General features: G+C 44.9%; 1 protein-coding gene and 1 long non-coding RNA gene across 17 annotated transcripts in view; one reads left to right on the forward strand and one right to left on the reverse strand.

Moving 5' to 3' along the window:
- Positions 1-10413: 10413 nt before the first annotated feature.
- On the reverse strand, positions 10414-15916 carry LOC123836826 (uncharacterized). Its single transcript, XR_006789081.3, has 5 exons — positions 14523-15916; positions 13881-13920; positions 13418-13509; positions 12460-12579; positions 10414-12379 (listed from the first exon to the last, which is right to left on the reverse strand). It is a non-coding gene; the product is annotated as an uncharacterized LOC123836826 (long non-coding RNA).
- A 683-nt stretch (positions 15917-16599) lies between these two features.
- The window catches only part of AFDN (afadin, adherens junction formation factor), a 138569-nt gene continuing 137927 nt past the window's right edge, over positions 16600-17241 (forward strand). For 13 of the 16 annotated variants that reach the window (XM_064598364.1, XM_064598370.1, XM_045865892.3 and 10 more), the window contains exon 1: positions 16601-16794. In XM_064598364.1, coding sequence (XP_064454434.1) covers positions 16690-16794 — 105 coding nt within the window. In that variant the 5' untranslated portion in view covers positions 16601-16689. Of the gene's footprint in view, positions 16795-17241 lie in introns of all 16 variants that reach the window. The other 3 variants (XM_064598369.1, XM_064598367.1, XM_045865891.3) reach the window with 2 other exon arrangements.

Genomic DNA, 17241 nt, shown 5'->3' on the forward strand with positions numbered 1-17241 from the left:
TTATATGAAATGTCCATAATGGGCATAAAAGTAGAAACAGAAAGATGACTGGTTAACTAGGGCTGCAGAGTTTGGGACAAAATGGGGAGTGACACCTAATGGGTACAGAGTTCCTTCTCAGGGTAAAGAATATGTTCTAAAATTGGATAGGATGATGGTTGCACAACTCAGAATATACTAAAATCCACTGGCTGCACACCTTGAAAGGTGAACTTTATGGTATGTGAATTATATCTCAACAAAGCTGTTACTAGAAAAAGCTATTGAGCTTCCTGCAGTGGTATAGGTAAAGCCCACTTTCTACTCTAACAGTGCTCAACCAGACACCTGCCTTTTCCATAATTTCATGGCTTTCACATGGTTCATGCCAATCAATAAAACCAAGACTTGGTCCTTTGAAAAGATTAATGAAACTGAAAAACCTCAAGGCACAAATAATATCAAGAATGAAGTGAGAGACATCACTACAGGTCTCATGATGTATGAAATCTGTAGTGATGTCTCTCACTTCATGTGCACATCACGCAAATAAATTTGAAAATTTAGATGAATTGAACATAATTTCAGGAAAAGGAAGCTTGCCAATGCTGACACAAGAAGAAATGGAAAATTTGAATAGTTCTATAACACTTAGAGGAACTACATCTATACTTTAAACTCCCCCACCCTCACCACTCCCACCCCTAAAGTGAAACTCTAGACCCTAGTAAATTCTATCAGATTTTGGGGGGGTTGGGAAAATCAGAGAAAAGAAAAAGGGGAACACTCCCCGATAATTTTTATGAGACTGGCATAACTTTGACGTCAAAATCTAACAAGGACAGTATAAGAGACAAAAATGATAGGCCAATCTGCCTCATGCATATAGATGCAAAATTTACACATAAAGTATTAGCAAATCAAATATAGCAATGTATAAAAAGGATGACATATCTCAAAATTTGGGGCTCATTCCTGGGAGTAGCATAGTAAGAATATTTTTAAAAAGAAGAAAATTAGGGGTGCCTGGGTGGCTCAGTCGTTAAGCGTCTGCCTTTGGCTCAGGTCATGATCCCAGGGTCCTGGGATCGAGCCCCGCATCAGGCTACCTGCTCAGAGGGGAGCCTGCTTCTCCCTCTCCCACTCCCCCTGCTTGTGTTCCCTCTCTTGCTGTCTCTCTGTCAAATAAATAAATAAAATCTTAAAAAAAAAGAAGAAAATTATACGATCATAGAATTAATAAGAGAAAGCATTTGAAAGAACTTAAACCCATTTACGATTAAAAAAAAAAAAGCTCTTAGCAACCAGGAATGGAGTGGTACTCCTTTATTATGATGAAGGGTATTTTTTTAAAAAGTAGGAATAGAGTAGAACATCACTGTTATGAAAAAGGGTATTAAAAAAATTAATAGTGAAATGTTGAAACCTTTCAATCTGAGATAAGGAAGTAAACAAGTTTTTGGTATCGCCACCTTTATTCATCACAGCCAATTCAATAAAGATATAAGGGTTGGAAAAGAGGTAATAAAACTGCCATTACATGCAGCTGATATGATTGTGTACATAGAAAACAAAAATTATTAGCATGAATAAGTGAGTTTAGCAATGTTGTTAAACACAAGGTTACTATTTTAAAATCAATTATGTATCTATGCATTAGCAATAAACAGTTGGAAAATGAAATACTAAAAAATATACCATTTATGGGGCGCCTGGGTGGCTCAGTCAGCTGAGCACCTGCCTTCGGCTCGGGTCATGATCCCAGAGTCCTGGGATCGAGCCCCACATCGGGCTCCCTAAGGGGAGCCTGCTTCTCCCTCTCCTCCCTGCTTGTGCTCTCTGTCACTATCTCTGACTCTCTCTCTCAAATAAATAAAATCTTTAAAATAAATAAATGAATAATAAAAATAAAAATACATTTACAATAGCATAAAACATCAAATATTTAAGATTAAATCTAAAAAGAAGATTCACAAGGGCTACATAGAGAAAACTATACAACATTATTAAGAAAAATTAAAGATGGTGGGGGGATATACCATGTGCATGGATTAGAAATGCTTTTATTATAAATATATCAATTCTCCCCAAATTGGTCTATAAATCCAATGCCATGTCAATAAAAATCCCAGCTGCATTTTTTTGTGGTAATTGACAATCTGATTATAAAATTTACATGGAAACACAGAGGATCAAGAAAAGCCAAGATGACCTTTCAGTGAAAAGAACAGTGGAAGGGCTTAGTCTACCAGATATCAACATTTATTATAACATTTTGGTAATTAGGGCAGTTTTTTTGTGCAGCAATAGGTCTAGGTCTACTTAGACCAAAGAAACAGAATAATTAGTTTAGAGACAGACTCACACACATGTGGACACACGGTTTACGGCAAAGCTGGAGCAACGGGAAGAGCTTTTTAATAACGACGCTCAGAAAACCTGGGTAATCAACATGGAAAAATATAAAACATAACTCCTACCCTGAAACAGTACACGACAATTAATGCCAAGCCTACCATTTATCTAATGTGAAGGGTAAAACATTGAGAGATGATCATACAAGAGCAAAGCTCTATGGCTATGGGATAGAGACAATGTCCCAAATGAGACATAAAAGAGCACTCCCCATGGGAAGAATGAAGCGGGGGAAATCGGAGGGGTAGACGAACCATGAGAGACGATGGACTCTGAAAAACAAACTGAGGGTTCTAGAGGGGAGGGGGGTGGGAGGATGGGTTAGCCCGGTGGTGGGTATTGAGGAGGGCACATTCTGCATGGAGCACTGGGTGTTATGCACAAACAATGAATCATGGAACACTACATCTAAAACTAATGATGTAATGTAGGGGATTAACATAAGAAATTTAAAAAAATATTAAAAAAAAAAGAGCACTCCCCATGGAAGGAAAGGGGCATACAGTAGGCTACATTAAAGTTGAAAACTACTCAAAAGTGAAGAATAGAAGATGCTACTGAGAGAGCGGAGAGCCGAGCCGCAGAGCGCAGAGCAGTCACCCACCAGGTAGAAAGTTTACACCCAGGACGACTCACTAGTTCCTACAACCAATCAAGAGAAGACAGATGACCGAACAGAAAAATAAGCAAAAGACCTCAAGAGGCACTTCACAAAATAGGATATCCACATGGTCCATAAATATGTGACAGGAGGGTTATTCTCACAAAAACAAGAATTAAAATAATAAAACATCACTATATGGCCACCAGAATGGGTCCAGACAGAACCAACAGCAGCCCTGTCCCCGCGCTGGTGGTGCTGATCGCGCGGGCTCGTGGGCCCCACGACCCAGCAAAGCTGCTCCGAGGCACACACCCGACCACGGCGCGCATAAAGACGCCCACAGACTATTCAGAGCTGCACTGTGCTCAACCGTCCAAAGTCGGCAATCACCCAAAGGCTCCCTAGCAGGAGAAATTATCGCCCAGTCATACAATGGGATGGTGCCCAGCGATTAATAGGAAAAAGTCACCACACACAACTAAGTTGATGAATCCTGACGCACCCCCCCCAACACTTTGATCCTATCTTTGTACACTTCAAAAACCAGACAAATTAACCTGTGATATTGGGAATCATGAGAGTGTTTAACTTTGGACAAGGAATGAAGGGGACTCCTTGAGAAGAGACATAAGTGGGGACACTGGGGTGTTAGGAATATTCCATTGTTTTGCTTTATAAACTGGTATGTTTGTGTTGCGTTAACTGAGCTGGTACACTTATGTGACTTAAACATAAAGGTGACAAATACTAGTTGGGTCCTATTTGAAGAGAAACATCAACGACGTAGCAAGCATTATGTGACTTCAGAGGAGAGAATATTACCAAGCACAGTAGTTGGCCTGGTTTCTCGGCAAGCAAGGGGCAGAGAAACAGGCTACCAACCAGGATTCCCAATACTGTTGTATTTCTCACCTGAAGGCAGAATGCCCAGGTAAGCGTGGTCTGGGATTTTGCTTTCATGTGGCGAAATTCCTGCTCTGTGCTCTGTGCCCTTCTCTCAGGACTAGCTGAGGATGCTTATTAATTCAACATTGTGCTTTTCCCAAAAATACATGGAACTGATACACAGCTATTGTCCATTTCCATCTAAGTAAATGCAGTTGTAAACTAAAAAATAATTCAGCTTTTGTCCCTCAGCTGTCTTCCTCAGGGACCTAGTCTGGGGTTGATTCTGGATTCCAACACCTTGTTTATAAAATTCCCCAAATATGTCAGGTGCTTTCATGTTGCTGGATCTTTTGGAAGGTGTTCTGATTACAAATATCTCCAAATACTGAATTCTCATTTTGGACTAAAACACTTTCTACTGGGATAATTATCAGTGCCCTCCCAGAAAAGCTGTGAAACCTGACAACTTTCTGTTTTCAACAAGGCAAGTACAATGAAGTCAAGTCTGAACTGATGAGAAGTGGACACCTCCTCTTTTTTTGCTTCTGTAACTTTATCCCTGTTTATTAGCTAATACTGTCTATATCTAGACTTTAAAATTAGCATCTTGTCATGTGTCACCTCTCATTCTGATTTTCTCAACCATTTAAAAACAAAGCAGGCTGGGTCTGGCCCACAGGCTGTAGTTTGCTGATCCCTGGCTTAAAATATTAACCTTTGTTCATATTAATCCATAGTCTACATGACTTCAGAAATAAAGGTCAGTTGTGAAAATGTGGATTTATGGTATAGAAAATCATACAAGACTGGAAGTATTTATTTATTTTAAAGGTTTTATTTATTTATTTGACAGAGAGAGAGATAGTGAGAGCAGGAACACAAGCAGGGGGACGGGGAGAGGGAGAATCAGGCTTCCTGCCGAGCAGGGAGCCTGATGCGGGGCTCGATCCCAGGACCCTGGGATCATGACCTGAGCCGAAGGTAGACACTTAACGACTGAGCCACCCAGGCGCCCCAAGACTGGAAGTATTTAGAATATGCCTTTTTAAAGATGGAACTCACCCTGCTTTGCCACTCCTTATAATTGCCTTGCAACAAATAAACCACATTATTAAACTAAAAAAGAAAAAACAAACCATTTGTCTTTAGTCTTTGAATAGACATCTCTTCATGAACTTCTATATTTAAAGAAATCGTTTTTATCTAGAACATAATTATCTCACCTGTAATTGGGCATACATCTGTTGGATACTTTGTTATGTATACTCTTGGCTACAGCCCCTTTAAAGATTTTATTTTTTACTCTATTGCCAGTTCACTATATTCATAAATTGAAATTCACACTATAATCTTGTCTTCTTTATTTAATAACTGTGGGGAAAATAACAGTTAAAAATTCCTCCTGGAAAAAAGTCTTGTTATTGAACCAAAAGGGTCAATTTCTGGCATCCCAATCCAAATGAAAGTATAAAATCATAGAAAATTCTCTCAAAACTCGCTGCTGAGATTAATGTTTTAAAAGATGCTAATGATGTCTTAAGTTTCTCATGGAAATTGCAACCATGAATTACTGAAATTACATAGTACCTAATACTGTTTTGCTAATAATGTATTTCTAACCGCATTGAGGCTTTATGCTACTCTAGTGAAAGCATCATGGTCTCAGTACGTATTAATATGCAGTTATTTTAAAGAATTTAGTATCTAAACAACAAACTGCTTTCATCTAGTCTACAATGTAAGTTACTCTGTAATGACGGTATATTTATTCATTTCGTCCTTAATACTTACACAAATCTATATTAAACAAGCAAAAAAAACCCTGAAATAAAAAATTGTCATATATTTCAAAATAGATACTCAGGTCAAGGGTAATTGGAGACATTTAAATAACAAAACAATTTTACTTTATTTTTCTGACAATTGTTTTTAAATAGATTTTTCTTGTGAAAATTCCAGCGAACATTTATTTTAGAAAGACAAGAATATTACTACATAATGATTTAACCAAATTAATTACACAGTTATGTTTTGCCTTGTTAACTACCTGAAAAAGAAATATGTATCTGTGCATTACTTTAAAAGAGATTGGGGGCACCCATGGCTCAGGACCATGCTACTCTTGATCTCAGGGTTGTGAGTTCGAGCCCCATGCTGGGATTACTTAAAAATCTTAAAAAAGGTTAAAAAAAAAAAGAGATTAGACTTTGGTGAAAATATTGAATAGAGAAATTTGTGTAGTCTTGTAATTGCCTTACATACAGAAAAAAATAAATCTTATTCTCTGAAATTACTTTAAGGTTTGTGCATTTGCAGTACCAGGGAGAGAGAGATCTCATTGAAGGGTGAACATTGCAGGAATGCAGCTCGCTTACTTTTGAGGATCCTGAGCAGCCTGCCAATTACATAGATAAGAAAACTGGGTTTTAGAAAGATACTTGACCACTAATGGCCAATGACAGTGTGACCTTCAAACTCGGCTCTAGGTGACCCTAAGTCCATGCTCTTCCATCAGCTGGGGTGTGACTGCAGAGGGATGAGGTGCACGGGGGTCCCGCAGGGGTGCCCCTCCAGTTGTGGTTAGCGCACTTGCCCCACTTCAGTGTTGAGGCAAGTCGTCCCATGGTAGTAAGCAGCCCCCACATTTCAGGGCTTCACACCCACTGTGGGACCCAGTGACCCTGCAGGGTTGGCTGCTGGGGAGACTGGGCTGTTTCACTTTATGGCTCTCCCACTCCTACACAGACTTTGCCAGGCACTGCAGCAAGGGAAAACAGGGCTGGCCGGTCACTCACTGGCTCTTAAGTGACATACTGCTTCTACACCATTTCATTAACCAAAACAAGTCACAGGGCCATGCCTAACACCACAGGGGTGGAAGGTGAAATCGTGTGTGCTTAGCAGAGGAAAATCAAAACCAGTAAACAGCACGGATGTTTAGGGAGGAGGTTAGGATTTCAACTGGTGGCTGTAAGAGGGGATATTCCCAGTGAAGGGAAGATGTGAGCAAAACTGGGGAGGTGAGGAGGCAGAAGCAAGTTTGTGAGATGGAGAGGCATTCACCTGTGAAATAGTAGGAAACTGAGCTACCAAGATGAACCAGGCTGAGCTGACTGCATGAGAGGCTGTAATTAGGGGGATGGCAGTTATGACACGATTGCTGTCGTGTGTTAGGAAGTTCAGATGGGTTTGAAATAGGAGGGACAGTGCAGCAAAATCTCAGGAGAGTACTGAGGGTAAAGAGAAGTGCCAGGGTTGGGGACCAACAGGACATGCAAAGTGAGAAGGGAGGGAGTTAGAACGACCCTGAAATCAGAGCAAGGAGCCCCTGAGTTGGGCGTTTGGAGAAGGCATGTGATGGGGTGGGGGGGCGGGCTGGAGAAAGAGGGAAAAGGAGGGGACTGGCAGCAAGACACCCTTGAGTCTTGGAGATGGAAACAACTGGAAAGGTGGTTTAGTAATTTGGGAAGGATAGATGAGCACTTGTTTTCTCCCACATACAGAATTACAGTTTAAAAATTCACAGTACGGGGGCACCTGGGTGGCTCAGTCGTTAAGCGTCTGCCTTCGGCTCAGGTCATGATCCCAGGGTCCTGGGATCGAGCCCCGCATCGGGCTCCCTGCTCGGCAGGAAGCCTGCTTCTCCCTCTCCCACTCCCCCTGCTTGTGTTCCCTCTCTAGCTGTCTCTCTCTCTGTCAAATAAATAAATAAAATCTTTAAAAAAAAAAAAATTCACAGTACGTAATGTACCAAATTCGTTATAGACATTGCATTGTGATGAAAACAATTATGATAATACATAGTGAAAATAACCACCACTCAGATATTTATTAAAGCATTCTATTGCTTGCAACTCTCCCAAGGCTCTAGAGGCTTCCTGCAATGTCCTGAACAAATGGAATTTCTAATGTAGTGTCTTTTAATAATTAAAAATATGCATAAAAAGTTAAAATTTTACAATTTTTCTTTTTTCCACATCCATAAGCATGAATACTTCTGTACTGTCTCACTCACTTTCAAGTCTGTTAAAAAAATCTTTTCTGCAACCCTACAGTACCAATGTTCAAATTAGAATGACAACATCTCTATAGCCATGGCCTCTTGGCGAGCACATTCATGTGCCTTACTTGAATTTAAACAGTGTAACAGTTCTGTACGGTGGACAGTCGGGTAATCCGCACCGTGATGTTTATTTTTCACCAGAGGAAACCAAGTCTCAGAGAGCTGCAAGGGTCCATTCACTGTCCTATAATTAGTGTTAAGAGACAGACCTCAAACTTGAGAATTTGACTGTTGACCCTGTGCTACTTTCTCATCCCAACACTTAGGATAACACGTACAGAATAGATTCCCATGCTGGCTCTGTGACATAATGGAGACAGTCTCACTTAGGTGTGACTTCAGATGTGTGACCTTGGAAAAGTCAGTCTCAAGGTCAGAAAGGATCTAAAAGATCATCGAAGCCAGTGGTTATCAGACCTGTCAGAGTCACTCAGGGAGATTCTGGATCCTGATTCAGTGTCTAGGACTGGGTTGAGGGAATATGTAGGTTTAAAAAGTCCTCTGAAATGTGAACATGGAGTTGATAGTTGATAGCTGAGGAGTAATTGTTTCCCTTCAAGTTATGATAACGGTATTAGGAAAATATGTATTTTTGACAGTCCTTGTCTTTTTTTTTTTTTTCTTTTTTTAAGATTTGAGAGTGAGAGTGCACATGTAGATGGGTGCACGTGTGAGCAGGGGAAGGGGCAGAGGGAGAAAGAGACTCTCAAGCAGACTCCCTGCTAAGCGTTGAGCCTGACGCAGGGCTCCATCTCATGACTCGGAGATCATGACCTGAGTGGAAACCAAGAGTCGGTCGCTCAACCAACAGAGCCACCCAGGGGCCCCAACAGTCCTTGTCTTCTAAGTATTCATTGGAAACACTTAGGAATGAAATAAAATAATGTCTGACTACATTTAAAAAATAATCCAGGGATGAGGAAAGAGGGCAGAGGGTGCGTGAAACAGGCTTGTGATGAATGTGGGAGCGGTGGAGGGTGGGAGGGGGCAGGGAGCTCTCTATACTATTATGCCCATGGATAGCATTGAAAATTTTCTATCCTAAGAAAGCTACAAAACAAGTAAAAAGCTCCCTAGGAATCTCTGATGACCACCAACTTTTGGAAATCTCAGATCTAATCCAAGCACATCACTCTAACTACAGAGGTTCCCTGTCAGCTGGGCTATTTGCACTCAGCTACATTAGAGCGGTATTGCTGAGGAGAACTCTCCTACTTGCCTTCCCGGCCAGTAGCAGCAATCAAGAAATAGTGGTACTGAAACAGGGTGTTTAGAACACAGCTGATCCTTGATCAATGCAAGGGTTAGGGCGCCAACCCCTCAGTCAAAAACATGTGCTTTACTTTGGACTCCCCCAAAACTTTAACTACTAATAGCCTGCTGTTGACCAGAAGCCTTCTGATAACAAACAGTTAACCCATATTGTACATTATATGCATTATGTAAGGTATTCTCAAAGTAAGCTAGAGAAAAGTAAATGTTATTGAGAAGATCTTAAAGAAAATAGCTTTATTGTACCATACGTACACGTAAAACACCTACGTGTGAGTGGACCATCGCAGTTCAAACCCATGTTGTTCATGGGTCAGGAGTGTAGTGAAGTAAGGTGAGTAAGAACGGCTGGACACACGTGCCCCTGTGTGAGCCTGAGTGCTCTCCCACCTGAGGTCCGTCCCTCAAAAATGGGCATGTTTTCTAGGTCCTCTCTTGGATTCTATTCCTTTCCCTTCATTCGCAGTCCATTCTCAGGTAACTACTAACATTTCCACGTTGACCTTTACCCTGCAGTTTCCCAACTCTGTATCAAGTGTCGGTTTACTTTCCTTCATCCTGCTTGGATTTAGAAGCACATTTAATTTGAAGACTCATGTGTTTCTGACATTCTGGAACATTCCCACCTTTTATTGTTTTAATTATGCTTGTCTGTCATTCCCTTCATTCCTCTGGAATTCTAATTAGATTAGATTGAACCCTTAGCCTATTCTTGTCCCTCATAGGACTCCTGTCTTTAGAAATCTCTTTCCATTCTACTTTCCAGATACGTTTCTGAGCCCGTTTCTTCTATTATGTTTATGTCAATTGCTACATTTATCATCTCTAGGATTTCTAGTTGGTTCTGTTTAAATATACACTTGTTTTATTTCTGCCACTTCAGTATTTCACAATTTCTTATCCCTTTTTATGGGCATTATCCCATCATATATTTCTTTAAGTTTCCTAAATATTTATTTAAAGCTCTTTTCAGAATGTTTCATTATTTTTATTTTGTCTGGAGTGAATTTATCTTTTTAAAAATTTTTATTTAAATTCAATTTAGTTAGCATATATTATTAGTTTCAGAGGTAGAGTTTAGTGACTCATCAGTTGCATATAACACCCAGTGTTCATTACATCAAGTGCCCTCCTTCATGCCCATCACCCAGTTACCCCATGCCCCTAACCCCCTCCCCTCCAGCAACCCTCAGTTTGTTCTCTATAGTTAAGAGTCCCTTATGGATTGTCTCCCTCTCTGATTTCATCTTATTTTTGCTTCCCTTCCCCTATGTTCACCTGCTTTGTCTTAAATTCCACATATTAGTGAGATCATATGATAATTGTCTTTGTCTGATTGCCTTATTTTGCTTAGCATAATACCTTCTACCATCCATGTTGTTGCAAATGGCAAGATTTCATTCTTTTTGATGGTGGAGTAATATTCCATTGTGTGTGTGTGTATACACCACATTTTCTTTAACCATTCGTCTGTTGATGGACATCATCTAGGCTTTTCCCATAGTTTGGCTATTGTGGACACTGCTGCTATAAACGTTAGGGTGCAGGTGCCCCTTTGGATCACTATTTTTGTATCCTCTGGATAAATACCTAGTAGTTCAATTGCTGGGTTGTCTTCTATTTTTAACTTTTTGAGGAACCTCCATACTGTTTTCCAGAGTGGCTGCACCAGTTTGCTTTCCCACCAACAGTGTAAGAGGGTTCCCCTTTCTCCACATCCTCGCCAACATCTGTTGTTTCCTGACTTGTTAATTTTAGCCTGGAGTGAATTCATCTTTCGATTCTTGCTTTTGACGGTAACGTTAGCATTTGGTTTGTGCATGTGTTTTGGAATTTTGGGTTTGTCAACTCATCCTAGGTGGCGATTCTCTCAATCTCTCTTTCTTTCTCCCCCTCTCTCGGTGCCTCTTTGCTCACACCTCCTTCTGGCTAACGAAGGCATTGACCTGGTCCAAGTGGGGCCTTCATCCTGGAGCAAGGAGTGTTGTCCTGGCAGGAGGCATCCGGATATACCAATGTATGGCTTAGCTCAGCTCCTGGTCAGAAGGCTGGATCCGTGTTTCCTCCCCTCCCTGTGGGCTCTTAGTCCCCACTGCCCAACAGGACCCCACCTCCTTGTGGGATCTGCCTGCTCTGGGCCCCAAGTCCAGCAGGATGGCTTCTCTAACTCCTTCTCATCCTGTGCACTTGTGTCCAATGCGGATCCTCAGGGATGTTTGGTTGTTTCAAGTACCCTCTAATTTTACATTTTCTCTGTCCTTCATCTATCATCAGTGTGTATTTAGAGCAGGGGCATGTGTGTGGCAACGGTACCTCGAGCACAAACACCGTCTTAACCAAAGCCTCAGGCCAAGATCTTCACTTCCCACAAGACTTTGCAGACATCAGCTATTTTAAAAATGTTTAAGTTGTACTGCATTTCCAAAAGCAAACACCTATAATTTGGTATTTTTGATTTCCAGAGACGCTAGTGGATAAAGGAGAGGCCGGGGGGAAGACCTGAGATATTCCACTTTCAGGTTTCCCATGAACAATACATTTCTCAACATTTACTTCTCTTGGTTTCTCCAGTTCTTAGTGCTCGTAAAGCATTTAATAGTCCACGTTCCCTTCATCTGGTCTGTGTTTTCATTTGTTCAAATACGATGTAATGGGAGTTTGCATTTAAAAATATGTTTTCTAACGAAATTATATATATTCTATATAACAGCATATATTATATATATAATTTATATTACTTATGTAAATAATTATAGGACACATTTTATTTATATTTTATTTTTATAATATGTAATTATATTATAAAATTTTTTGTTTGTGTATATATATATATCATACCCACTTTCTGGCAGAAAGGGGCATGAGACATAGGGAATAAAGGTTGACATATTTGTACCTTTGGTTCTTCTTAGGTCTGTTAAATTCCTGATCTTTTTCCTGACACTTTCTAGTTTCCAGAGCCTATGAAAACTGGGGCAGGAGTCAGTTCACCTTAGAACCTGGTTTTCACAATGTCTCTTTGCTTCTGTTGAATCAATGGCAGCCAGTGGACGGAGTCATGTGCAAGCCGCTCAGTAGACCAAGACCTCTGTTGTAGGGATGAGGCAAACACGCCTTTTCCTTCCAGCCCCACTGTCTGGAACTATACTTTTTATTATCTAGAGAAAAGGTGAAAGGCTGGGTGGAAACCATCTGTGGCTTCCATGCTGTGGCGTCCACCCGTGTAAAGATTACTCACTTGAGTGACGGCGCTACCGCAAGAGGGCTGGCGGCGCTGGGCTGGGGGCCGCGGACCACAGCGGCCTCCACTGCGGTCAGTGATTATTCATCCAACATCAATTATAGGCAAAGCACAGCGCTGGGAGTGGGGGACAGAAGCAGAGTCAGAAAGACAAGTCCTGGGCATCAAGTGGCCTTAGGTAAACTAAGGTAACATGAAGCAGTTCTCCAACACATTAAGGGTAAGTGACCGGTGTTCACAAGGTATAATTCCCCTCTAACACCTTAAACACACACACATACACACACACACACGTGCACGCGCACGCACATGGTCTATTTCCTTTGCATTCAGTGTAAATACCTTCTTTACTTAAGATTTGGCATTTTTTTTTTTTTGCAGCATTATCTTAATTTATAAAATGCTAACAAACACATTTAACCACTGATGTCTGAGTTGGTAAGCTTAATTTCCTATTTTAAGGGCTTTATGTATCTCTGCTTTCCCTTGTTTCCTGAAAATTCTAACAGGTAACCTAGAATTTAACCATTAAGAACATGGAAATATAATGCAGGAAGAATTTAAAGGTATATTCCTCCATTTATCAGTAAAGTAGCACATACCCTCCTTACTTCTGTAGACTTAATCCTTTGGAATCTCTCTCTTTTTAAAAGTTAAATTAACAACACTGACATTCCTAGCCATGGGTTCGGCAGAGGAAGAGTCTGGTTATTTAACTTTCTATAACTAACTAGATGAACTTCACTTGTGGAATGTAGTCTACCCCAGAAAGTTTGCTCTTTGTAACTTTATTATATCCCTTTACTTGACGTTTTATTTAAAGACCATCCTCTGAATTGATAGATCTGGCAAAAGGGCTCCTAAGATGATCTGTACAATCTTAGGATTAAAATATTTCAAAATTAACTTACTGAAATATGAAATTTATTGGTGGCTAGAAAACTAAATGACTTACGGATTAAACAGAGTTGATATATTTGTATCATTTGTTCTTCTGAGATGGATTAAGCTCCTAATCTTTCTCTTGGCATTTTCTGTTTTCCAAAGCTTGGGAAAATTGGGGCAGGAATAGGTTTATTACATTTGGTTGGTCTTAGAACCTGGTTTTCATTAATACTGGAAAAAATTTTTTTAAGTTCAGAGTTTAACCAGAATTTTAATAAAATATCATTACTTATTTGTTCCCATTACATTATACTTTAAGGTTTTAAGTAGATTTAAGTTTTAGACAGAGATACTTAGAAATATTTGTAGATCAATGCAGACTTAAGCAGGAGCTCTTACTCTTTTGAGTGTAACTAAAAATAATACTTTAAAGAAAGAAAACTAAAAGTTAAATACGAGGTGGAAAATAAATCTTAAAACAGAGTTATAGATGAAAAAGATTTTCTTTTTCAACCTCACCCAGCTTTGCTCACCTTCAGCCTAGTCTCTGGTCTCACATCTTGGTTTCTCGGTCTACAAGGTGGGGCGAATAATAAATCCCGCATGAATTTATTTTTATACAGCATTTCTTGAGGAGCAGTTAAATCTGATTTCTTAAATGTATCAGAACTCAACAGTACACTGAAAATAGAAGACTGTGTCTAATTATTTTTATAATGTGGTATCAAAATTAACACAGGGATCAGTGTATTACCTTGAGGTCTTGAACAATGATAGTTAATGAAGAACGTCAGCCTGAATATTTTCATGGCCTGAACACATATATACTGGCTCTTCATGATTTAGAAATCATAGGCATTCTTCGGATTTCGGGTTGCTTTTAAACCTTTGTCAGTAAACTAATGCTGGTTGCAATCTACTATGAGTTGTAGTTTGGATATTAATATACTACTCACATATAACATAAATGGGGATTTTTAATGAGACTCAAGAAAACTACAATAATTAACATTAAGAGCTGTCTATGTGTCCTGCATCATACTGCAGGCCTTCCGTGCGTGCCAGACGTTTTTATTACAAAAACGACACTGCAGGGAGGTCACACGTACTTTCTAGCAATGCTGAATTTTCCCTAGCCATACTGCACGTCCTTCGGACACCAGCAAGCTACTCACCAGCTTTGCACACTGCGTAAGTTTTCACGAGCGAGTGGTTCCTGGTCACAGCATCATCGGGAATTAAGCTCTGACAACGAGAACTCGGCTGACACGGCGGCTGATGACTCGCGGGGCGCGCGTGGCATCTAGCGAGACAGTTCCAAGCCCTGTCACTCTGCCGTGTTCGCTACAAACCCAAAACAAAACACAAAGAAAAAGCCCGGGAACTTAAAGGTGTAAAGGAAGGGAATGCCAGAAGAACGTGAAGACACCATTTGTACGTCTTTGCTTTTCTACAAGGCACCGCCCTCTAATTTCGGGAGCGCAGACCACAAACTCGCGAAGGATTCCTCCCCCCACCCCCCTGGCTCAGCACCTGGGGGCCCCTGGGCTGAAGAGTGGAGGGAGGAAAAAGCTGAGGACAAAGCCCAGTAGGGATGATCTCTTCTTTGCTACAAAAGAAAAGATCCCGTTGGTGGAGAGCGAAATTACCTGCACACTGGAAGACAAAGGAATGACAAAAATAAAGAGGCTTTGTCAAATATAACCCCCTGTTTTCATTCCTTAGCTCTGGCAATTCGAGGATGAAGGCTTTGGTTACAGCACGTCACAGGTAATGTAAGAAACCAGCTTCACCTGAGTGAGCACTGCACGGAGGCAAGAGTCTGTTGGAATGTGCTCTGTGGCCCAAAATAATTTTGGGGCGGGGGGGAGGTGGGGGGCAATTAAAGAGAAGCGCCTAATGAAACAAGCATCCCTACAATTTAGAAAGCTTGCTAGTGACATCGGGTTGAGGCCTCCACACCTACAGGGCGCTTGGAGGCTTTGACAGCGGGGTGAGGTGGCATCTCTCCCTGCCCCCAAATGACTCTTCCCCTGTCCCGTTAGGCCCGCTCTCCACGTCTGGGGGGCTCTGCGGGTACAATCGGTCCCGGGCAGCCAGACACAAAGAGGGCTGGGCACCCCGGCCGCACCCTGCACCGCAGGACACAGCTGGACGGCAGCAAAGGCTCAAAGAACGCAGGGCAGCGGAGGAGGGGGTTGCCTCCCGAACACGGGGAGCGCGGCCCAAGGTCTTTGAACACCCGCACGAGCCTACCCGTCGTCCTCCTCAGAAGGTGTGCTCTGACTGGACCCCGGCAAAAAGGGAACCACCCTGCAAGGGACACCTTAGACAGCCACCACACCCGCGAGGACCCAGGCGGGGTCAGAAGGGGAGCCGGGCAGGCACGGGCCCTGCAGCGGGGGCCAGCACCGCCGCTCTCCCGCGCTCGCCAACGCGCCGCCCACGCCCACGGGGTTTCTGCCCGCGCTCTGCGGTCCCTCCGCCCTTGAGCGCCCACACCCACCGCCCCAGCCCGGCCCGCGCGCCCGGCCCCAGCCCCGTCCGTCGGAGCCCAGCCCCCTGCAGACCCAACCCCTTCGGAACCCGGCCCTGCCGGTCCAAACCCAGCCCCCTGCAGACCCAACCCCTTCGGAACCCAGCCCCGTCCGTCGGAGCCCAGCCCCCTGCAGACCCAACCCCTTCGGAACCCGGCCCCACCGGGTCGAACCCAGCCCCCTGCAGACCCAACCCCTTCGGAACCCGGCCCCGTCCGTCGGAGCCCAGCCCCCTGCAGACCCAACCCCTTCGGAACCCGGCCCCACCGGGGCGAACCCAGTCGAACCCAGCACCCGGCAAAGCAGCAGCTCCGGAGCCCAGACCCCCTCGGTCGAACCCAACACCCTGCAGACCCGACACGGTCGGAACCCGCCCCCCGCCGGGGCCCCGCCCCGCCCCGCCCCGGCCCCGGCGCGCGGGAGGTGAGGCGGCCCGGCGCGCGGCGGCCTGTCGGCGGCCGGCGCAGCAGCACCTAGCGGAGGCCGCCCGAGGTGCGGCGGTGCGGGCGCGCGGGGGCGGGCACGCGGGCGCGGGGGCGCGCACGGCGGGCGGGGCGGGGCGGGGCGGGCGCGCGGGCGGCGTGTGCGGGCGCTCGGGCGCACACCGGCCGGCTGGGCTGACGCGGGGCGGGCCGGCGGCGGCGGCCGGAGCGGCCGGGAGCCCGGGGCCCGAGGCGGCGGCGGCGGCGGCGGCGGCGGCCGAGCGCGGGGCGAGCCGGGCCCGCGGGCCTGTGGGCGCGCGCGGTCCCAGCCGGCCCGGCCCCGACCCCCGCGGCGGCGCGGGCCGGGGAGCGCGGCCGGGAGGATGTCGGCGGGCGGCCGCGACGAGGAGCGGCGGAAGCTGGCCGACATCATCCAGCACTGGAACGCCAACCGGCTGGACCTGTTCGAGATCAGCCGGCCCACCGAGGTGAGCGCGCCGCCCCCCCCGCGGGCCGCCCCCGCCGGCGCGGCGCCCCGGCCACCTGTGCGGCGCGGGCCGGGGTCTGCCCGCGAGGCCGTGCGGCGGGAGGCGGGCGTGACCCGACGGCGGCGGGGCGCGCGGACCTTTGTCGCGCGGCGAGCGTGCGACCGGCGGGGCCGTGCCTCGGTGCGTTCGGACCGCTGGGGGCTGAGCGGCGAGCGCAGGGTCAGCGGCGGCCGAGCTCCGACCGCGCGCGCCCGCCGGCGGCGCGGCCCGGGACCGCGGTCCGGGGCGGGGAGGCCTCCCTCCCCCTCGTTGCCGGCCGCCCGGTTGCGGCCGGGGCGCCCCTCCCCCGCCGCCCGGCCCGCGCGTCGCGGCGACCCGGCGGGGCGGGGGCGGTCGCGCTCGCTCCCGGCGCCGGACAATGGCCGCCGTGCGCGGCGGGGCCGCTCG

The sequence above is a fragment of the Mirounga angustirostris genome, unplaced genomic scaffold, assembly GCF_029215605.1.
Source record: "Mirounga angustirostris isolate CCGP_5_RB_7025 unplaced genomic scaffold, mMirAng1.0.hap1 SCAF_8, whole genome shotgun sequence".
NCBI classification, from domain to species: Eukaryota; Metazoa; Chordata; class Mammalia; order Carnivora; family Phocidae; genus Mirounga; species Mirounga angustirostris.